Raw genomic sequence first — 22,060 nt, forward strand, 5'->3', positions numbered from 1 at the left:
TTGCAGAGTGCCGCTGTGTCATCAGCGAACGTTGCAGACAGAACATTGTCACTTGTGGGTATATCTGCAGTATATAATATGTACAAAGTGGGGCCTAAAACAGATCCTTGTGGTACCCCAGCCTTTATGCTATGAAAAGCAGAGTAGGTGTCATTAATTTTAACTCTGAATATCCTGTCCTCCAAGTAGGACTTCAAGAGTAGGTACAAATTGTGTGGAAGTTGCTTTTTTATTTTGAAAAGTAAGCCCAAGTGCCATACTTTATCAAAGGCTTGTTGTACATCAAGGAAAACGGCAGAGCAGTATTGTTTTTTCTCGAGAGCTTCTCTAATTTTATTAACAACACGATGTACTTGTTCTACAGTAGAGTGACCACTTCTAAATCCAAATTGGTGTTGGGGGATGTTGTTATTTTCATTAAGAATTCGTGTTAACCTGCGTAAGATGATTTTCTCAAACAATTTCGAAAGAACTGGTAAAAGGCTTATTGGTCTGTATGAAGATACAAGATGCGGGGGTTTGCCAGGCTTAGGAACCATTATTATCTCTGATATTTTCCATATCATAGGGATATATCCAATTCTAATTACACTATTAAAAAGTTGTGTTAAGGCAACTATGCCTCTTTTTGGAAGTTGTCGTAGAATTTCAGCTGTTATCAAACAAAACCCAGGTGCCTTATTTAACTCCAGACCTTTTATTTCTCTTTGTACTTCTCGAGGTGAGCAGCTTTGTGTCGGAAGGCAGAGTTGTAGATCAGTTTCGAGATACGCTTTTATTTCTTTTTCAGTTGCAATATCACCACTGTTTGGAATGAAGACTCTATGCAAAAACTCCCCAAACGCCTCAGCCCGCTCTTTATCTGATCTAGCCCAGGTGTTATCATTATTTCTGATAGGGTGATTTGCGACCTGGGGGGCCCCCTTACTACTTTTTACACTGTTCCAGAGAGAATATTCGTTTCTGCCTTGAGGACTAAGGTTAGCCAGTTTATTCTGTAGGGTCTCATCTTCAATATCCTTAAGGTATTGTTTCAGCTCAGCAGCAGCTTTATTAAATGCCTTTTTGTCCTGGGAATGTTGACTGCAATGCCACACTCTTCTGAGTCGCCTTTTTTCCAGGATTTTTGTTTTAATGTCCATGGGCACATTCTTACTACCTCGTACCAGTGTTGTAACCGGTGTACATTTCCATGCGGCTGTTTGTATTAGGTTTGTTATAGTTGTTGCATATTTTTCAATATCATCTTCCGTTTTAAGTTTCACTTTCAGGTTTAGGTTTTCATTAATGTTGTCCCTGAACGCGTCCCAGTCAGTTTTTTTGGTGTAGAGTCGCTCTTTCGTTGGTTTTTCAATAATAGTGGTACTTATAGTGGCTATTACTGGCGTGTGATCTGAGCTGCTGTCTAGGCAAGTGTCTACCTTTAGGTAACGGTTTGACAGCCCTTTATACACAAAGAAATCTAGAAGATCGGGTGTCTTATTCGGATCTGTAGGCCAGTACGAGGGTTTGCCTGCACTCAGTACATAAAGTTTGTTTTTGTCTATACTTTTTTTCATTTCTCGGCCTCTGGGTAAAGTTAGTCTAGATCCCCAGTGAATATTTTTCGCATTCCAATCACCTCCACATATGAATCTATGTCCAAGTGTTTTAAAATAACTTGTAAATGCTTCTTCTTTCAACGTGTGTTTCGGTGGGCAGTATACGGCTGACATAGTTAGAGATCCCTGATTGTCATGCACCGTTATTGTAGTTGCTTGAATTGATTCTGTTTTGTATGCCGGTAGAATCTCATGCTTGATGTGCTTTTTTATAACTACAGCTGTGCCTGCATGAGCAGTTCCATCAGGGTGGAATGTTGAGTAAATGGTGTAACTTTTAAATTCAATTTTCTGACTTGGTGTTAAGTGCGCCTCGGATATAAGAAGTACATCAATATTTTCAAGTTGCAATAAGGTTTGTACGTCATATTTATGTTTAATCAAGCCATTTGTGTTCCAAGTTGCTACTTTCAGAGGAGCCATGTTAATGGAAAAGTTTGTTGATTACTGTTGTTAGAAGGTTCATCATTGTTGACATTTGATCTAGTAATTTATCTAGCTTTAAAGCTTGTTGTTTGAGTAGAGTCTCTAAATTATTATCATAAGTTGGGGGGTGCATTTTCAGAGTATCTGCATAGGATTTTATTTCTATGGAGTTTTTGTTGGGGGGTCTAGATTTCTCAAACATTTGGTGTCTCTGTTGTTGTAATCTGGTGTTTTTATTGTCTGGCTGCCATTCATTGTTTGATTTATTTGTAGTTGTAGGAGGATTGATTGATCTTGTTGTTTTTTTGTTACCTGTTCTTCTAGATAGTATCTCTTTGTATACCTCACACCCTTTGTAATTTGCTGGATGCGCACCTTCACATAATGCGCAGGTCGCGGGGGTATTGCGGTCTTTTTTGGGACAATCTGATGTCTTATGGTCCTGTGCACATTTTACACAGCGGTATGGCCGCATGCAATAATTTTTTGAATGGCCATATTGTTGACACCTTTGGCATTGCGTCATTGTGTTTCTCTTATGAGGCTCTTCAATGACCACAATTTGGTTGTTGATAGATTTAATTGATTTAGCAGCATTGTTATTAGGGCCAGCCATTAGATTTATAAAAAATGTTGATGTTGGTATTTTTTCTGGGCCATGTTTGACATTGATAATTTCACCCTGTACTTTATTTCCAGTTTTTTCAACTTCTTCAATTATGGCACTATGAGGGGTTGAATGATGGAGTTTTTTAATAACTAGACGACAGCACCGTTGGTCTTTTCTGTTAAAAGTGTGACCTATTAGTCCATTTTCACGAACTATGGTAATAATTTTCTTGTAGGCTTCGATATCTGTGGAATTTATTCTTAATTGATTTTTATTTATGGATTTTAGGAAGAAATCGTCTCTATTGGCTACGGTATTAATAAGTTCAATTAATTTATTTATGTCTTCAATACCATATAATATAATGGGTGGAGGTTTGTTCGGGCGTTTCTCTTTGTTTTCAGGCTCATTATCTATCTGATCAATCTGTAGGCTGTTATACCTATTGTTAGTTTCAATTGCTTCAGGAGATGGGGTTTGTGACAACTTTTTTCGCTTGTTGCCTCTAGTTGTTGGTACTCTTTGCCATTCCGGTGGGCGGGGTGTGCTATTGCTTGATGTTTGCATATTGTGTTCCTCTGTCAGGGGAGTAGCGTTAGTTGTTACTAGCTGATCTTCATTTCTAAGGGAAGGACTCCTTGGTCTATTCATAAATAAGCTAGGGTGAAAAGCTTGCTGGACATATCGTTTTCCAGTAGCATTCGCTATTATAGGTGGCTGGTTACTCATAACTACGCATTCGGCGCTTGTTTCATTTGGTGCGTGATTCCCAGCGTCCACTAAATTTCCAACATTTTCCGAGCTCATAGTAGAATTTTATTTATTATCACTATTGCAACACTTTTCCATATGTCAGATGACATATTTCAAATGTCAAAGACAAATAATTAAAATTATTAAAAAATATGAGGGTGGTTAAAGAAAAATTTGGAAATTTGATTGTCACTCTGGGTTTTTAGAGAAAGTTTTCTGCTTTAATCACTATCACTTTTCTTTCACTAACAATGTCACATCGAAAACACTGACTAAATAATGTTTTTATCACTATTCTATAAAGGTTTGTACAGTTTTACACTTGTTTTCACTAAAATCTCCAACAGCACTTTCGCGCGTGTTGACAGTTGACATGACAGTTTTACACTTGTTTTCACTAAAATCTCCAACAGCACTTTCGCGCGTGTTGACAGTTGACATGACAATTAGATTAACTAAGTCTTATTTTAACAACTCAGGACAGACAGACACAAATTAGGAGAAGAAAATTCCCTGAGAGAAGGTGTTCGACCATCACCAGAGCCACTTTCGATAGTTCAGCCTTCAATTGGGAAACGAGAGACATCGTTACAGGAATCAGTTCATAGCTCCGTAATAGTTATCATTTTATACATCACCGGTATTCAAAAGGAAATCTCGAAGACTTCACGCAATAACTTTGCATGGCTGGTGCCGAGGTCAAGTGCCAGTGCGGCGTGGGGCCTCCTATCTTTTGTAGTATCTCATCGGGATTTACTGTTAGACATACTGGCTTAATTGCCAGTTAGATCTCGTTGACGATAACAAGGGTATCTTGGAGAAAATATGGCTCTATTCGTAGGGGCACTGATAAATAATTCTTTTAATTTACATCACGTCATGTTTGGTTTTGAGATTGCGACTCAAAAGAGATTTTACAGTATTTCTCCAGTATCAGTTTAGTTTAAGTATCCAGTATAAGTTTATAGTAGTTTTTTTTATGAGCATTTGCCGCTTAGTATAAAACGACTATGGCTGTATGTATTTGGAAATCTTCGTTTGACTCTAACAATAATCCCGAATGAACACAATTTTGTATCAATGGTCCAGCTGTCTACTCTATACCTAAGTTACGTTGGTACTGTATCAATCAGGCCGATGGCCTCTTCTCATTTCCTGATCTTTCATACTTCTTGGCTGCTTTTCCATATGTACTTTTCCAATACTCATTCAAGACCGCTTTCGTTCACACGTAATTACAAAACACTTTTCAATCGGTCAGCTGATTCTCGCGAGAGAAATTGTCACATCGCACAGAATATAATATACAATTAAATATTAAATCAATGTAATTTCTCACACATTCATCGATAACTTAATTGTGTGAATCAGGAACATTTATCGATAGTTGACGGCTTCCTTTCATAATATGATATAACATTCAATTCGTTCCTGGAACATTTGAATTGTTGCCATTTCTTGGGATACAGAAATATGCAGGTAATAACATACCCATCAGATACACGGATAACATAAATATGAAGTTTGCAATTGGACATTGTGGAAACGGCAATTGAGAAAAGAATTTTATATCTTTGAAATTGACATACATACACATCACAGTATACTTATATGCCTTGTAGATACCTAAACCATAAAAATGTTATATCACATAATATTTAAACAAAAAAAAGCACAGGAAAAAAACGATACGCATGTTTTTGTGTACTCAGAGCTGTCAAACACAATGTGCGAGATGTCAGAGTAAATATAAGAGTGCCACTTTGGCGCCTGTTGCTTTTCTTATGGCACCATCGGAATAATAGAAGACGGGACTAGTTTCATGTAAATAAAAGCTTCGCTAATTGTTATTTAACGAGATTAAAATAAATAAGTCTGACTAGCTGTAAAGCTTCCAACGTAAGGCCAGTCAGATAAAAATGAAATTGTTCCGGAGATTCAGATAGAACAGAATTGCTTAGGTTATCTAACATTAAAGGTAATTTACAAATGCGCGAAGTAGTGACATCAGAAATATGAATGAAGAAGCAGATAATCGAAATAATGTTACAGAACAATGAATCTGAAAAACTAAATTACCAGACTGCCAGTTAGAATATTCTTCAAAACCATTTTTCATAGCCCAACATGCACTTGACCGGTTTTTTCGAAAGCTGTATGTATGTACTTATTTCAAGTGCTTGTAAAACACGAATCAATCAAGTCCATAACTTAGAAGTACCGTTGCAACGGTACCTATGTGAAAACACATTTGCTTTCATTTCTATTGGGCGTTTTTTGTCAACCGTACTTTGAAAGTTAATTGGAAATCGTTATTATATGTGTGGAGTGTAAGTATAGTAATTATGTATTTCATTATCGCTAATGAGGTAGTTTATTGCGGCGGTATCTTTGACGAGGCGAATTGGTCTTACTTAAGTTGTACCTAAAGACTACGATTTGAGGACGGAACTAAAGGCCCATTACTTCTATTGATATCTTTGAAGATGGACTCGAGGTGAAGACTCATCCGGGGCTGCTCGGGATTGTTCGAATGAGTTACCGCGGTGCTGGTGAGTTTTAGTTAATAAGAGCCTGACACATCCTCATGGTGCACCCACAGCGGGGGCGTCATTTGACGATTTCCCATAAAACAAAGGAACCTGCTCATTTATGTCCCTTTCTTCCATTTAACTAGATTACTGGACCATTTCATTAGATTGAAATAACAATAACAATGTTGGGTTGACAAAGAAATTATCCCAAAGAGTATTCTAAATGGTTTATAAACTTATCATGACTTTCAAAATGCACCAAAATATGTATTCGTTCAACACCAATATTCTTGCAACCTCACGACAGCAAATAACACACTTGGAGTCATACAGATACACCTGCGCGTGCGTTCCCACATTTACGTAAAAGCTGCCAAACCACAGCACAGGTGTTTACAAGTTTTACATACTACACGAGGATTTACTAAAAATAACGATGTTCCATACACTAGTACGTATGAAGCTTGGTTAGTTTATGTAAGGTGGAGAATATTAACAAATGCTTACAAGGAAATCCGTAATAACATATTTCGTTTTTGCATCGGATTATGAATTAAGATTTTTACGTACCAAAAATCAAGATGAAAGATAAAATATATTAACTGTTACTATTTCTGGAATAACCGAAAAAATAAGAATATCACTTCATTTATAGTTATACGAATGGATACGAAAACGGCAGAAAACCATTTCTTGATTATATTTACGAAACAAACAAATCTCTAAACATGGTAATGCACTCCATAAAACCCACAATCCCATCGCGTAAAAACAAAGAGTCTGTTTATTTGTTTGTCCCAAATCTGGGGCATATCAATAAGTGGCAGTGGGTCAAGTTTAATGGATTTGTTCGCTAGATACGTAAATAATGGAATATTTTTTCGCTCTATTTCGTCATTTCAGTACAGTTTATGATCTGCATTTCCGCATCCTAACGAGCTTAATAATGATTTCCGCGTATAGCAGCAATAATTAAAATATTTTACGAGTTTTTTTTGGTCCTTGAACACAATATTGCAATTTAGGCAACCAGAAAAATCAAGTTAGAATTTTGTGCAAAAGGGAGATAAGCCTTTAAAAGAAAATAAAAAGGACCCTCCTACTCAATTTCGATGCTCACAGCAGACACTGATAACTAAATCAAACGACTAACTGACGTCTGGGCTCCATATCGATTGTACCCAGCTACTAGTCTAAACGACATTGCACACATAATCGGAGACCCAATGAAGCTGTGAACAGAATTCCTAATACGAACTAGGCTTTTTCTTCGATTCCCAGGCTATGAAACCTAAAAGGGACTTAGCCCATTAGTTGTAACGACCACTTGTACAGAAGCATGGGAAGGGATTGCCCACAAATTGTGGCTGGCCAGCGATCCCTATCGATAAAACGTGATGTATTGGTCATTGTTCGCGACATGTAACGGGTGTAGGAGCTTGAGGGCTTTTGCTGTTTATGCGATGGAAACATGATGTTTTGACATTAGAAACTACATGATCCTGCTTGAATACTTCTTGTATCAATAATAGACTGATGGAGGAATTCGGAGTACCTAATGTCAGTAAGGAGAATTCTTCAGAAACTTGATAAAACAATACGTCTAATTCAGTTTATTTCAATGATGAAGAAGAGAGGTTGGTTGTGAACTAACTCTTCAGTGATAAAAGAGATGTTAAAGAACGTAACCAAGGAAACTCCGACAGTCCTTTCCAATGTTCCCGATAGTGTCGTGGCCACAAATTGCAGGCGGCCACAGATCTCTATCGCTCACTAATGCCTCGTTCATTGTTTACAATGTGTAACGGTACCGCCGAATACGGCGACACAGCCTGGCGCAACTTTGTTCAGACATTTCTATAGTATCCTTTGACGGCGAGGGAACAATGTAGTATTCTTGTAACAATTTTATTTACTCCTTTATGGAAACAATACAATGTTTGCTGCACGTTTATCATGAAGCGTAAGTTGCGATGAAAGCTTATCAAATCGAATAAAGAACTGACCAAATTAAAACAAAACACAAGAAAGACATCTCACATGCTTAACTAACGATGCCAAAAGCGCTCCTGAACATATAAATACGTAGATTCAAAGTTTGTCAGCGATGTTTAGTCTTATCATGTAAGAACTTACCCTGTGACTTCTGGACGCCTTAGGATCGAGGTACGTTCTGAGTTTGTTGAGGTAGTGTGCTGGGGAGTCCTTGGCTTGAACCATATCCTGGTCGCAGATGATCTCCCACTTCTTCTCCAGGTCATAGTTGCGGAGAAGTTTCGCTTTATCCGGGGGGAGATCCATTGAAGCCTGAAACAAAGGAGGAGAAATGTTACAATGTGTTCAATGGATGTGGAAAAGCTTTACAATGTTGTGGCACGTGTTAAACTTGAAAACAGAATAGATCAGCTTTAAAAAACCCATATGGCAAGTTTACTCCTGTACGTTTATAATAGTTCGTGCCAACTTCACAAATTCCCATAAACATCCCATGAAGGTATACATTACGCCTATGTTATAACAGCACATTGTATTCAATCGTGATGGATTCAGTATCCGAACAAGGATCGGCTAGCATTGAACCAGTTTCTAAGATATTGGCTTATACGTCTGTAACGGTATACGTAGCCTAACAGGGCTGATACTTTAAAGGTGAATTATATCTATTAGCAAGAATTATGGACCCTGAAGGTGTAGAATGGGAACCTTTACGAATATGGAGGTTTCCATTTGGTTACAGATAATGAAATTAAAGTAGTCTGCTTTCACTTGTCCTGAAGTGTCGAAAGCAAAGGGCACAAAGACATATGTTGAACACCATCAAATTGATAACAATCTTAATGATAACTTGAGAGTTGACCAAGACATTGTTTGTCATATCATCGATACAAATCGGTCGACATTGAATCGGACTTAAGGTGACTGGTGGTCATGCACCTGCTCCAATGATATCATTTCATCATACCTTATCCGATGAATGTGTTTCGAATCTTTGAACTGAATTCAAGACGTATCGAGTGGCACAAGTTACTTACCTACTTGACTAAAGAGGTACAAGTATACTTGGGCTTCAAGAGACTCCTTGACTTAAGGAAGTTTCGTTTTCAGAATTCCTGTGAAGTCTTACCTACTTACGACCATATTGTTCTTTATTTTCTTAGAGAATGTAAGTTGCTAAGCTAGCAGAGAATTATGATTTGTTAGGCTATAAATACCCTTATCTAAGGCTGAATTATCCATATCCCAGTTCTACATTTCTCTTCATACAATCACGTTTCAGCCTGACAATTATTGCGATATTATTTATTGGCAATGTTTCGACCAATAGGTTCTCGAACTTATGAGGATCGACGCTGCGTAGTCATAAACTGACGATTTGAAGGTTGGGCTTTATAAGAATGCCTGCTTTACGTTTATAAGGAAAAATGGCGTATTTTGTCTTTATTTTTATGAAGGTTACGTTTATGAAGCTACGTAATACCAGAAGATTTATTCGAAGACATTATTAAGGATTGTGCGTAACCTTTCAACAGTATAACAGAAAATAACAGATCATGTCTCATGAACAGGATAACATGTTATTAGATTACCCACACGAGCAAAGAAAAAGCTCGTCGAATTTTCAGTTCATAAAACCAGTGTTTTACAAAAGTGGTAGGGTCTAAATAGTAGTTTCAACCTTTTTAAAAGTATCTTTAAAACTCTTGGTAACCCTACCAGCCTCAGTGTGGGTACGAAACTCGTCTACGCATAGTACATTGGCTAAGGACAAACTGTTTAAGTGCACTTTGTACACTAATTGGTAATGGCCAAACTAAACTGAACTAAATTGGACAGTTTGGGTTTCGCGACATTCAGCCTGCTCTACATGATATATTGGCCAGATGTTCGAAATTTAGGCCGTTTAGAACTTAGTTTAAATTATTTGATATACTAACTAAAACAAATATTTGGATACCGTATGCAATAGAAGAATGTAAATGGGCCATTTTCTGGCAAACGAAGAACATTGACGTTCCACACAAGAAAAAGAAGAAGAAACATGTCTTCAACCGCTTACACTCAATATCAAGCTTCAGTCTTTGAGGTTTATCAATGAAAATGTCAAGAGCCAAGAGGTTGTCAAAGCCAAAGTCCTTATCAATTGATTCCATTACACCTTCAATAGGTAATCTAAGAAACATTTCTACTCCATTCACGTTGGACAGTCAATTGACAAAGCGTTCATCTCAATCGTAAGCCACGGCACGTGCCAAGTGGACTTGACCCAAACCTGTTCAGAAAGCTTAAGCATCATCGTAATCTTATCTAACATCTAACACTTGAACATTGTTACCGGAATACAGGAGCTTCTGAGGATCTTTGCACAGAATTCCTTATTGCCCCCAATGTGTGGTCCTTTGATCCGAAAGAGGTCATTTAATATGTCGGGTCTCTGGTTATCAATAAATTCACGTCACCTTGTTTCAATAAATGTTGTGATTGTACCCCGAAATGAGTCATTACTGTAGGTAGTTTGGCGGGTTTGATTGTTGATCAAACCTCATGGGTGGTCGTACAGAAATCCAATTTAATACAAAAGCTATATTTAGTTAAAACCTAGTAATTATCCACGGATAACGAACTTGATAACGTATAGACAAGTCCACGCCCATGCATATCAGAAATAGCGTCTATTATCCGTTTCATTACTGCAACATTGCCTATCGCAGCGAATGAGTCTCATCTCCCATGATTCACTGCTTCACGCCTTGCAAATTTATCTTTATCTTCTATCAGCACCTTATGTTGAAGACATAAGGGTTATTTTGAAATGATTCTTTAGTTGCTTTGTAAGTTTATGTTGTTCGTATTAGCATAGACAGTGTGTTCTCAATTATGATGCTATGGGCGTGATCCCACGCACTGCTGTCTAAGGTGTGGTCCCAAACTTAATTTTGTAGGTAGCAAATACCGCTGTTGAAATTGCGCATGCTGTTATTAAGTTAACATTTAGTTGACTTTAATAGTTGGTTGCAAGCTTTGCTTGTATGAACTTTAATTACTAACTGTTCAATTCCCATGCATTTAAGCATTTACTTAATTTAAGTAGCTATATCTATGCAATAAAAGATACTAGCGAGGAATAGGTAAAGAACCTGAATACTAATATAATATTTTGAAAGCTCTTTTTTATTATCATCAAGGACTTTCGATGCATTAAATCTGCTTCGTAATTGATCGACATGGGAAAACCGTACCTTTATAGAAACGGCGATAAATCTAATTTCTCAATTAGTGACCACATTTCACTTAGGTAATTACTGCGACAAAAAACTTGTTGATCATGCAGGTGAATGGCCTATGTATGTAAGTGTTTAAACTGTGTAAATATTAGATAGCATCTCATGAACGGTGATTTAGTAGAGACGTCAAACATGAATAAATTAGTGGTTTGATTTTGATATTTGTGAAGTGTCTCAACTCAACCATAGATGATTTGCGACGATTTAAATCACAGTATATCAACACGAGATGTTTTTTAAAGTTTAGCCTTAGCAAGTTTTCGAGACTTCTCAACTTAAACATTATATCAACCTTCTTTTTAAAACTGGAACAAATACTATGTATTTTAGAGACTCTCTTAAGAAATATTTGACAGCACCAAAATAAGAAAATCCACATTGAAAATAGAGGAGAAGAGGTTTAAAAATGAAACAAAACAAAAGACAAACTAAAAAGCTTCTCATAAGAGCTATTGACATAACAGGAGATGTTTCCAGAACTTTTCGAACATTTTAAGAACTGAATCAACATAAGCCCTTGAGGAGTCAGCAGAATTGAAGTACCATTAGTCACTGGATATAGCTATTGAGTTCATAGAACAGTTCCAGTTATGACATAATATTCATAGCTTATTTATAAACCTTTGGGAATATTAAATGAGTCACTATCACAATCAGAAGGTTAAATAGTTTTGGTAGGTAATCTGTGGGATTCAAGTCTCTGGAGACCTTTTATGAAACCCAGCGGGACGTTTGTATGAGTAGAAAAATATATTGATACAGCGAAGAAAGTAGGCCCAACTACAATGTAACTGAGTTAATGTTTCTAAGGGACAAATGGGTTCATTGGATATTTATTCTGTTTTTCATGCTGGTTAGTTGAACAGTTTATTAATCGACGATGCCTGTGCCTCACGGACTATAATTTTCAAGTAATATAGTTGACAGCTCATTCATCAAAATTGGATTAGTGGTTCAAGTTTCATAATGAACCTAATACTTGCTGAAATACAAACACATCGATTGTATGACCCCTTTCGTCAAAACTGTTCTGGTATATACTATCCTTTTCAAATCCAGGAACAGTCAAGCTTCAAAAGCGTTCACAATATTGAGACAGACAAATCATTAATTCCCGCATTATAACCGCTTTCTACTTAGTTATTAATGTTTCTCCTTATAGTCGTATTCCCGGTACATTTGTCATTGTAACTGTCATTGCTGGTATTGTACCTGTTGTGGCATGTCCAGGGCCAAAGACAGATTTATCGCGGTTTTCAGTAAAACGGTGGTTTTTGACATCATTTATTTCGCGTTAATTTCTTAGGTGCGGCCTGTTTTAATGGTCACTTTATGAAAGATTTCAAACATTTGTTTTGGCTGTGAGGAATGTGCTGTTAATTGCGTGGCTATTAATTTTAATATAGCCGCGGTAAATTGATTGCGGAAGAAAAACACTTTGTTTGTTACTTAACGTTTAAGACATGAAGACTCATATTTCTCCACATAGATGTGTTATGAAATCAATAGCTTCACGAAGTTTTGAGTAGAACTTATTAATAAAGATTGGATGAATTATAGATTCCATTCATAGCTGTACTTTTAAAGACTCCATATGGATTAAGGGCTGGCGCCTCAACGGCAGCCATACCCTACACCATCTGAATAATCTGATCACTCCTTACACCAAGCATGTCTAACCTACGTCCACTGAACATTTAAATGCTGATACAGTGATGATGATCAATGATAACAGCGACAATATAGCCGCGATGCCGTCACGCATGTGTTTTCGAATCGATTCAGTAGAGCGAGGCGAATTCGATGCAAATGCATGACGATCACGACCGGTCGCCGAGTGATGGATAAAGACTAGATCGTGAATATATCGAGAACGTTTATCGATATCATAGTGCTGCACTAATAGTAGGAAAAAGTGACGAGAGAGACACTGACATTTGTAAGCGTAGATGATTGTGTTGGAGTGCTGCAAGAAGTAATAGTGGTCTGATAGTGGCATACATATTTTTTTATGTGTATAATGCCACTGATTCTTAAAAGTCACAATATGATTTAATGTCCCAACAGTGTCTAAATAAACGAAGACAGTAAAGTTGATTCGTATGGTATGCTACTGTAAGGCATCGATATATTCACAACAACTCCCGGAACCTCTACTAATCCCACATCATCGTCCCCATCAGGCTCATCACAGTCTCCTTCCTTAGTGACAGCGACTTGACCCCAGCTTAATGTCCATTTAGATATGCAATACAGACGGGGTCTAGCGAAATAATTAGATTTTCTACTTTCTAATTAGCTGCACGATGGCGCCGGCGCTTCCCGCCTCATTAGACGCACATGCTCATAATCAGACCATGAAAGTGCACGGACTTCAACCTTCATACTTAGTTGTTTATTGTAAATATAGTATTGTTAGCTTTGCCTATTTGTATGTGTGCGATCGGTTTCGAATATTTTTGTCTAAAAGATTAAAATCTTATAAAGAAAGAAAAGATCTTATAAAGGTCGCCGGAAGACGCTGGATGCAGGTCGCCTCCTACAGGTATCTGTGGAGATCTAAGGGGGAGGCCTATGTTCAGCAGTGGTCGTCCTATGGCTGAGGTGATGATGATGATGAAAGGATTAAAATAAGACGAATAAAGCTTTGAAGTCGAATTGAGCTTTGTGGGTATCACATAAAATGAGCGGTTGGGCAAGCAATTAAATATTGCTAACATGTAGGCAATAAATATTTAGAGGAATCTTCATCTGAAACATTTCAAATATGTACAAATAAGAGTTTTGTCAGAATAGCATTAACGGACAGAGCTAAAGTACCTGTATAAGCCGAAAGGCAATAGTTGGCTAATTGTTAATATGTGATAATGCTATTAACTTTTATTACAACCGACGGCACTAAAGACAAAATTATTTATAGCTTAATATAAATAAATAAATATTTCAAAGGAGTGTTTGTGTACAGCCAAGTGCATATTTATAGCAACATATAACATTAAATCCAAAAAATAGGATGACTATATCATCACTGATATAAGTAGAACATCTTCCTTTTGAGGAAGTTGTTCCTTAATCTCACTGGCTGACTGCTTGATCAAAGTATGGCTCAAACTACTGTGTTTAGAAAGATGCACTGTTCAGAAATTTTAGACGATCCAAAAAAAGGTATAGATGGAACCGCGGTATACAGCCAGTACAAACTATGCTATCAAAGTTTTATGTTTAGCAGTTTATTTTAATGTCTGACACTGCAATCGACAGGTTGTTGCACCTTAGTTCTGCAGTTTCATAATAATTTAGTGTCTTTGCGTCTAGCGCTAGTCTATGAAATTCCCAGTATTATTACTTCACTGTTGAAAACTTTAATATTAGTTTTCTCGCTTCAAAAGCACTGCAAAAAGTTAGAATTGAAAATCACCATATTTTCACTATCAAAGTTGACTGTAACTTTCCTAATATTTTTCTTAGTATTTACAGTCAGTTCTTCAAATATTTCAATAGATCTTCTTCCATTTTTAAGATAACTTCTTGCACTTGGTGATTCTCCATCAAAACGTTAGTTAGGTATTGCGATAACGATATTGCTTATGCATTAAATTTTTTGAAACACGTCATAAAACTAGGGCTGCCATTTCGAATTTCGCCGAACCCGGACAAATATTAAAAAAAACCCGGACATTTGGCGTAAATAGCATTTTTTCCCCGGACGAGTCCAATTTTTTGTTTAACAAAACAAGACCTAATTTTTAATATTACCATATATAATGTATTTCGAAGGTCATAATTAAGAAAGCTCATATGGAAACTAGGAGTTACCTTCTTGATAGGTTAGACAAAAAAATGTTGAAAAATACAAACAACTGTAAAGTGAAGTCGCCGCGAGCGCAGCGAGCGCGAAAATTTTTGAGTTTTGCGTCACTAAAGCACCTAAACTTGTATAATAAAAAAATCCGCAAAGTGAAGAAGCCGCAAGCAAAGCGAGCGCAAAATTTTTTGAATATTGGGATATTAAAGTAGCTAAACTTAAAAAAAAATGTGTTAAGAAAAGAAGCCGCGAGCGAAGCGAGCGCGAAAATTTTGGAGTTTTGGGACACTTCGACTTCTGCATTATTAGGCGCCCGGGTAATTCGCATACCCAGGCACCATAGGTTAAGATGGCCCTATGAAAAATATCCGGGTTTTCCCCGGACACTTCTTGAAACCCCGCCCGGACGGCCCCCGGACGGCCTCCAAACGAGGACAAATCCGGGGAAACCCGGACGGATGGCAGCCCTACATAAAACCTACATAATATTGTTTCATATTTTACTATTACATTCCGTCTGAATTCCAATCGTGTGAAAAGACTCGTAAATTATCAAGGGGATCATAAATGCAGTAGTACTAGTGAATATATCTGCTTTGTATGGGATCTGAAGCTGAAGTGTCCTTTTGTTTTTGTACGAAGCTATAAAACCAAAAATCGAATATTAAAGGGTTCAAGAGATAAGCCACAACTTAAATTGTAAAACGAACCTTGACGTAACAGCCAAACACCAAGAGGCGATTACAAAATTCACGACCAAAGACTATAAGTACATGCTAACAATCCTCAAATTGCGTCTAATAGTAGGAATGGACGTACAAAACGGTTTTACACAGTCAAAACAATGCATGAAACCACTGAGGTCCAAATTCACCGACAACACAACCACCCAATTATCATGAAACAACTGCTTATTTCGAAACTTGAACGTGAAAATTCATAGTAAACCGTAGTTTTAAGAAAACTAACGTTTATGTTGTCGGTGTACTTGGGCCTAAATGGTACAATACCAATTTAAAACTAATGTTTCCTACTTCCACTCAGTCACGGTCGATATTTTATTTCGAGACGCGTGAGTCGTGAATGAAACGGCTGTGTAAACTTAAAAATTACTATTTTAGTAGACTAGTGACGTGAATGAGTTAAGGCTACAATTTATCGACATTGTAGGTATCGATAGATACAATGAGATTTATTACGTCGATACAGCTTGTTACGGGGGAAATAAATTATTAATTTACTGTTAATATCAGATTGTAGAACGATAATTCAATTTTATTCGAGCGCGGTTTATGGAGTTATTTTGATAGCATTATTAATGGCACTGAAAAATGTAACATAATTTATGAAGTTTCAATTTATAAAAGATTTAGGTCCACGAGGTAATGAATTAATTGTACATGCATTGCATATAACTTCATCGTTTATGTATTACACCTGTAAATCAATGGGAATGTATGAATTATTGATGAATAGGAAAAAGTTGAAATTCTATTAAAACTGCATTGTTTACCGACATTATAAACAATTCATTGAATTCAAGTGATTCAATATATGTAATTCTATAAATACGATGATAAACTGGACACCTATGTAAAATGTATTTATGTATATATTTTCCCAGAGTGACGTTGTAGTGAATCACAGTACAAGACAATGAGGAAACTTGTGGTTTGAATAATAACCAGGATCGTACAACTTGACGTAACCGTTAGAAATAGACATACGCATATTTATGGACATTTCAAAACTAATATTAAAAGACCACCCAACTTCTAAGTATAAAACAGTCGATTAAGTTGGGAAATCCATCGATATAGTAATTGCGTCACATTCGATACAACAATCATTAATCTGTCGTCCATTTACAGTGATTGCAGCAATTTTCTTCCCAAAACTGGACGAACTATCGACTTGCAGTTGACATAATGATGACCATTTAAGTGCAGAGGTTACTTGACAAGAAACTTCACATTACATTGACGAAATTGTAGTTGATATCGTAAATGTAGCAAGTCAAGATTTATGAATACCAAAACGTGAGAGTTTGATTCATTTACTATTCGTTATCTAGGCGAGGATGCAATAAAACACTCTCAGATGACTACAGACTATAACAACAAAAGGAAACAATATAATTACATTAGAAAGGAAGCAATTAAACGTTTCAAGGAATAGCATCGATACATTCGCGGCTTCCTGATAATTTATCGATAACGAATGCGCAGCACTGGCCGGTGAATCAGACGAACAAAAAATAAACTTACGTACGAATATAGTCCGCGACCTTCGAGTGAGTCAATCACAAAATACTTGACGAAAGGGAGACTGAATAAAACGGCCTCAAATTATACCCCTGATAAGTATAAAAAGTTGGAACTTGTTTTGATAATATGGACCAAAATTGTACAATGTGGACCTGAACGCCAAGTTTTGGTGCAAATTAAGAAGCAGTATCAATTTGAAACGATAAAGATTTTACCGTAGCTGATTTCGGACCATAAGGCAATCTTTGTAATGTAACTTAAAAGACACTTGCCGATGCCAATCAATGCTTATTTATTAGATAATACATACCATTGCGACAAATAGACATACGTGACTTACAGATCAATGAGGTGTTTTGACCATTTAGTATTGGTAATACATTACGGCACATACATACATAATAATATTAAGTCAAGGAAACAATTGATTCCGCCGAATTATACGGATAGCACTCGTGTAATAAATTGTAGTAAAACGTAACTGCCAGCAATGTAAGAACAGAAAAAGAAATCTATGCAAATAAACAGATACATATAAGTCGTTACCGAGATAATCGCGAGACAAACGGACTTTCCAACAATATTGCACACAAATGTTCTATTTGGACGACATAATAACAGACTGGTGAGCAGTTTGTCGAGAATCGAGAGTTGCTTATTGACACTTTCTGATAATAATGATGCACTTCCTGCACGTTTGAGTAAATAGTAATGAAAAATATTGTGTACAAATATTTATAGAGAAATTTTGGAATATTGACGTGGGTAGCAGAGGAAGTGAATTAGATTGTGACGAATATTTTAGTAAATGTTTGTGATGAGTAAGAAAACAAATAGAAAAGCGTTAATGATATCTTAATTTGATAAAGACCATTGTGCCGCTCTAGTTTGACGTTGATTATGACTGAACTTTGTTTTTGATACATGACGTAAATCTTACCAAATCTGCTACAAACTTAGTGGTATCACAAATTACTCAATACAATATCTAAAATTGGCTCCATTTAGCAACATGTTGCGGGGACAAAACCCCAAATTAGCCACAAATCAAAAGTGACAATCAATCAGTTAGCAGATAATCAATTTTGAAACGGATTCACGTCGGCAGCTTGCTTCACAAATCGATATTTCGCGTGCAAGTATGCGAGTGATGGCGACTGTGGCGGGCTTGCGTGACGGTAGTACTCGAGATCATCCGATTCTCGATTCTCGGGTGGTAAGCTACCAACTCGGGAGCTGTGGCTGATCGATGAGTTAGATTTTCGCTTTCTATCACGGGATTGGAAAAACAATGCGAAATATTCTGTTGAACTTCTACATAATTGATGTCAGTTGATCATTTGACATGGAGTTTGTTTAACTATTTTTAATTAGTAAAGCAAGAAACAGCCACCCCATTAACGAAGGACCATAACTTAAACTACCGTATTCCGAGTACCAAAGCACCAAAATAAAAACAACTAACATTAAGCTGTATTGCATATTTTTAAATACCTAGATAAAAGGTATAGCTTAGTAGGAATGCAACACTGAAACTCAATGTTCTGAAGTAACCAGACATCTGCAAAACAGCAGTATTTTATACTGTCACCCTGAACACTAATTAAAATAATTTTAATTACTACAAAAGGTCGCAGCAACAATTAGTCCAGCCAAGCAGCTTACAGCTCAAATTAAACAATAGCACTTTATCCCTGTGCTCTACCAAAACGAAAAAAAAAACAAAAACGAGAAGAAACGCTTCATTAAAATCCAAAGAATGTGGAAGAAAAAACAAATGAAGTTTCACACGGAGTAACGAATGAGGAGTACACGTGACTCACTCCTAAACCCGAAATAGCCACCAAATCGGTTTTAGCCCTAACCCTAATCTTTCAATTGCATGCCGTCATTCACCAAATGAAGTTTCTAAGTAACTATAAATCTATATTATATTCAGTTTGTTGCTCGTTTCAAGTTGTTTTGAAGGAAGTCACGGTAAAAATAGTCCTTTGAATCATTTTATTGGACATCATAAGTTATGGAAGAGGTATTTCAGTAATGTTGTTATTGTAGTTATTCTATAAAGACGGAATAATAATATGAATCATGCACATAAATAATTCTGTTGACAACATTTTGTGCATTAGTGGAACCCATGTAATCGGACGGTTTGGACCACTATGAGCTAAATACAATAAATGTTTTTCCCTCACAAAAAGTGAATCTTACGTTACTGTAGAAAACCTTAAGTTTTCCAAAGCATAGTCAATGAAGGTAACCCAAAATAAGGAAGCTATTTTTGCAAATGAAGAAACAAGAGCCAATTTCATCGACATCGTGACTCGCAAAGTTGCTGGTCAGACAGATCGACGTCCCAATCCTTTCTAATATATACGGGGCATTAGCGACAGGGTCAGAGCATAGTTTAGCATGCCTGCATACCATTGTTGCACGACACCACGGGTGGGCATTGTGAAGCCCTAGAGGCATGTTTATGCTGAAATCGTTGAAATTCTGACGCTGAAGGTATTTTATTGGAATGATCGAAATCTTTTTCAAAAATATTTTCCATAGAAGCCATTTGAAATGTTAAATACATTGTTGAAGAAAGGGAAACGATGAGTGTGAATTTATAGAGTTGTTTACGACATAGAGGTAATGACTAAGCAATAAGCTACTTCAATCTGCATTTAGAAACATCTTACTTGTTTTATTTATATCCCTTATAGGAGCTGACAACTCTGTCATGTAATATTCAATATGGAAAATGCTGGGTCGCATGATTATGTAACGAACCAATAACGTGGTTGTATTGATATAACAACTACCAAAGTTGTTTTCTAGGTACAAACTACAGATTGACCTAATAAAGAAAATACAGAACACGAACATGTATTGCTGCCTCTTGCAGACAGTGGTAAATCTAATGACAGTCCTAAATAAAATGCACATATACCAGCATTACTAGAAAGCTTGCTCTCGGGTCCAGTTCAGTAAACCCATAAACGTATTTTAGATGTCTAGGCTAGTGTCACTTTATGGGACTCCAATTCGCCACAGCTTGGTAAACGATACTTAAGTCGTACCAACTGTTATAGGTTCAGAAGTTTCATTCCTTAAGCATTATTGCCTTAGAAGCTATCCGTCTTTTCGAAAATAATCTTTAAGTCCAGCGATGCGATGACACTAGTGTTCTTAAGTGTCTGATATTATATACCGAAACTGGTTTATGGCTTTTCTTTGATGTGCCCATTTTATCGCTTTTGCTTTATAGGTTTTCATTCTAAATGTTAATTGTTCAGCTCAATTTAAACCTGAAAGATGACTGTGTAAAAAGAGAATTTTAAGATCTGCAGAAATAATTTTCAGGTCCCTCAAAGGAGTTTTATTGACAGTCAAAATGAAGACTGGAAAATTTTGGAAGTACCTTTGCAATACAGAAAAGAGGACCCACATCCATAAATATAATCTCAACTGTCCAACGCATAACATTATCGCTCGACTCTCCATTATAAACCATACCTTACAATGCATCGACTGCCGCCAGTTCAGAGGTGGCATTCCTGTCCTTATACTGTCTTTCGCCTTATTTGTGTACACGACGAACAATGGTCTTAGCATGAAATATGCGAGGCTCCTCGGATCTTCGATCGTAATTAATATTACGGGAGGAATGACTGATCGTTCAAGTTCTAGAGTGATTTCAGATCTGTAAGTACATCTTGGGTTTATAGCTGTTCCATTATTGAGTGTCTTATTGGTATTGAAACGCTTATGAATAATGGAACAACATCTACTTCTGCCGATAACGTAAACCTATTTGATTTTAATTGGAATGAAACATTCAACAGTCGACTTGAGAAGGTTGATGATGGTGACGAAAACTAAATGTAGGCAATTCTATCTTTGGTTTAGGCAACAATGATAAAGGCACCGATTCAGATAGATCGTGAGCTTGGTACAGCGACATTAGTCAAGTCAGACATGAGCCATGGCGCCCTGTGAGCCCGAGAACTGATTGGCGACCGTTCACTTGCATTACTCACTAAGCATTTGCTTTATTTGTTTGATTTGCTAAGCTAAAGGACTTTGATTTGTTATTCAAAGGTACAAAGTGTGAATTGGAAAGGCAAATGAAATATACTGTATACGAGACAAAGGGGCTCCAAACGTTTATCTGATTAAAGCTCAAAACCTTTAGGATGGCAGTGACTAGACATTGATGCATAATCAATTAACATAGTCTTTTGCAATTGGTTAGAAACTTCAAAAGCCACAACAACAATATCTAATAAATACCAAGCAGACCTTCTCCTAAATAAAGCTAATTTAAAACGACATCAGGATGCAATATACTGTCGTAACTTGTTTTCGAACCTTTTTCGTTTTAACAAGAATCACCCGACCGTCAAATAAGGCAACCATATTTAGAGACTCGTACGATGGGAATCGTTCAAATACAATTTACATGTGCATCCATCTGGTTAAATGTTTATCGCGGAGATTATCTAACTAATGAATATAAATAAGACCTTTTTATTGATTCACCGTATTGAGATTAATCTCGCAGTGGAAAATTATGTAAAATTCATTCTAACATTAGTACGGAGTCAAGAAGACTTAGTAGGGAATGGAAAGAATTTGACAAATTAATTTCGGTCCAATACAGATGCTATCACTATTCATTTCATACAGCTCACATACTTTGACAACTAAATCTTCAAACGAGAAAATCTAATACTCCCAGTAGAGAAGCACGGAAAAAATAAAACGTTTCAGTCGCTTCATATACTGTAGAAC

The 22,060-nt window shown here is 36.7% G+C and overlaps 1 protein-coding gene across 1 annotated transcript in view; it reads right to left on the minus strand.

The window, feature by feature from the left end:
* Positions 1-22,060, minus strand: part of Frl (Formin-like) — a 70,185-nt gene that overhangs the window by 18,916 nt on the left and 29,209 nt on the right. The window contains exon 2 of the mRNA XM_049837962.2: positions 8,061-8,231. Coding sequence (XP_049693919.1) covers positions 8,061-8,231 — 171 coding nt within the window. The remainder of the gene's footprint in view (positions 1-8,060; positions 8,232-22,060) is intronic.

Source organism: Helicoverpa armigera, chromosome 8 (assembly GCF_030705265.1).
Source record: "Helicoverpa armigera isolate CAAS_96S chromosome 8, ASM3070526v1, whole genome shotgun sequence".
Lineage (NCBI taxonomy): Eukaryota > Metazoa > Arthropoda > Insecta > Lepidoptera > Noctuidae > Helicoverpa > Helicoverpa armigera.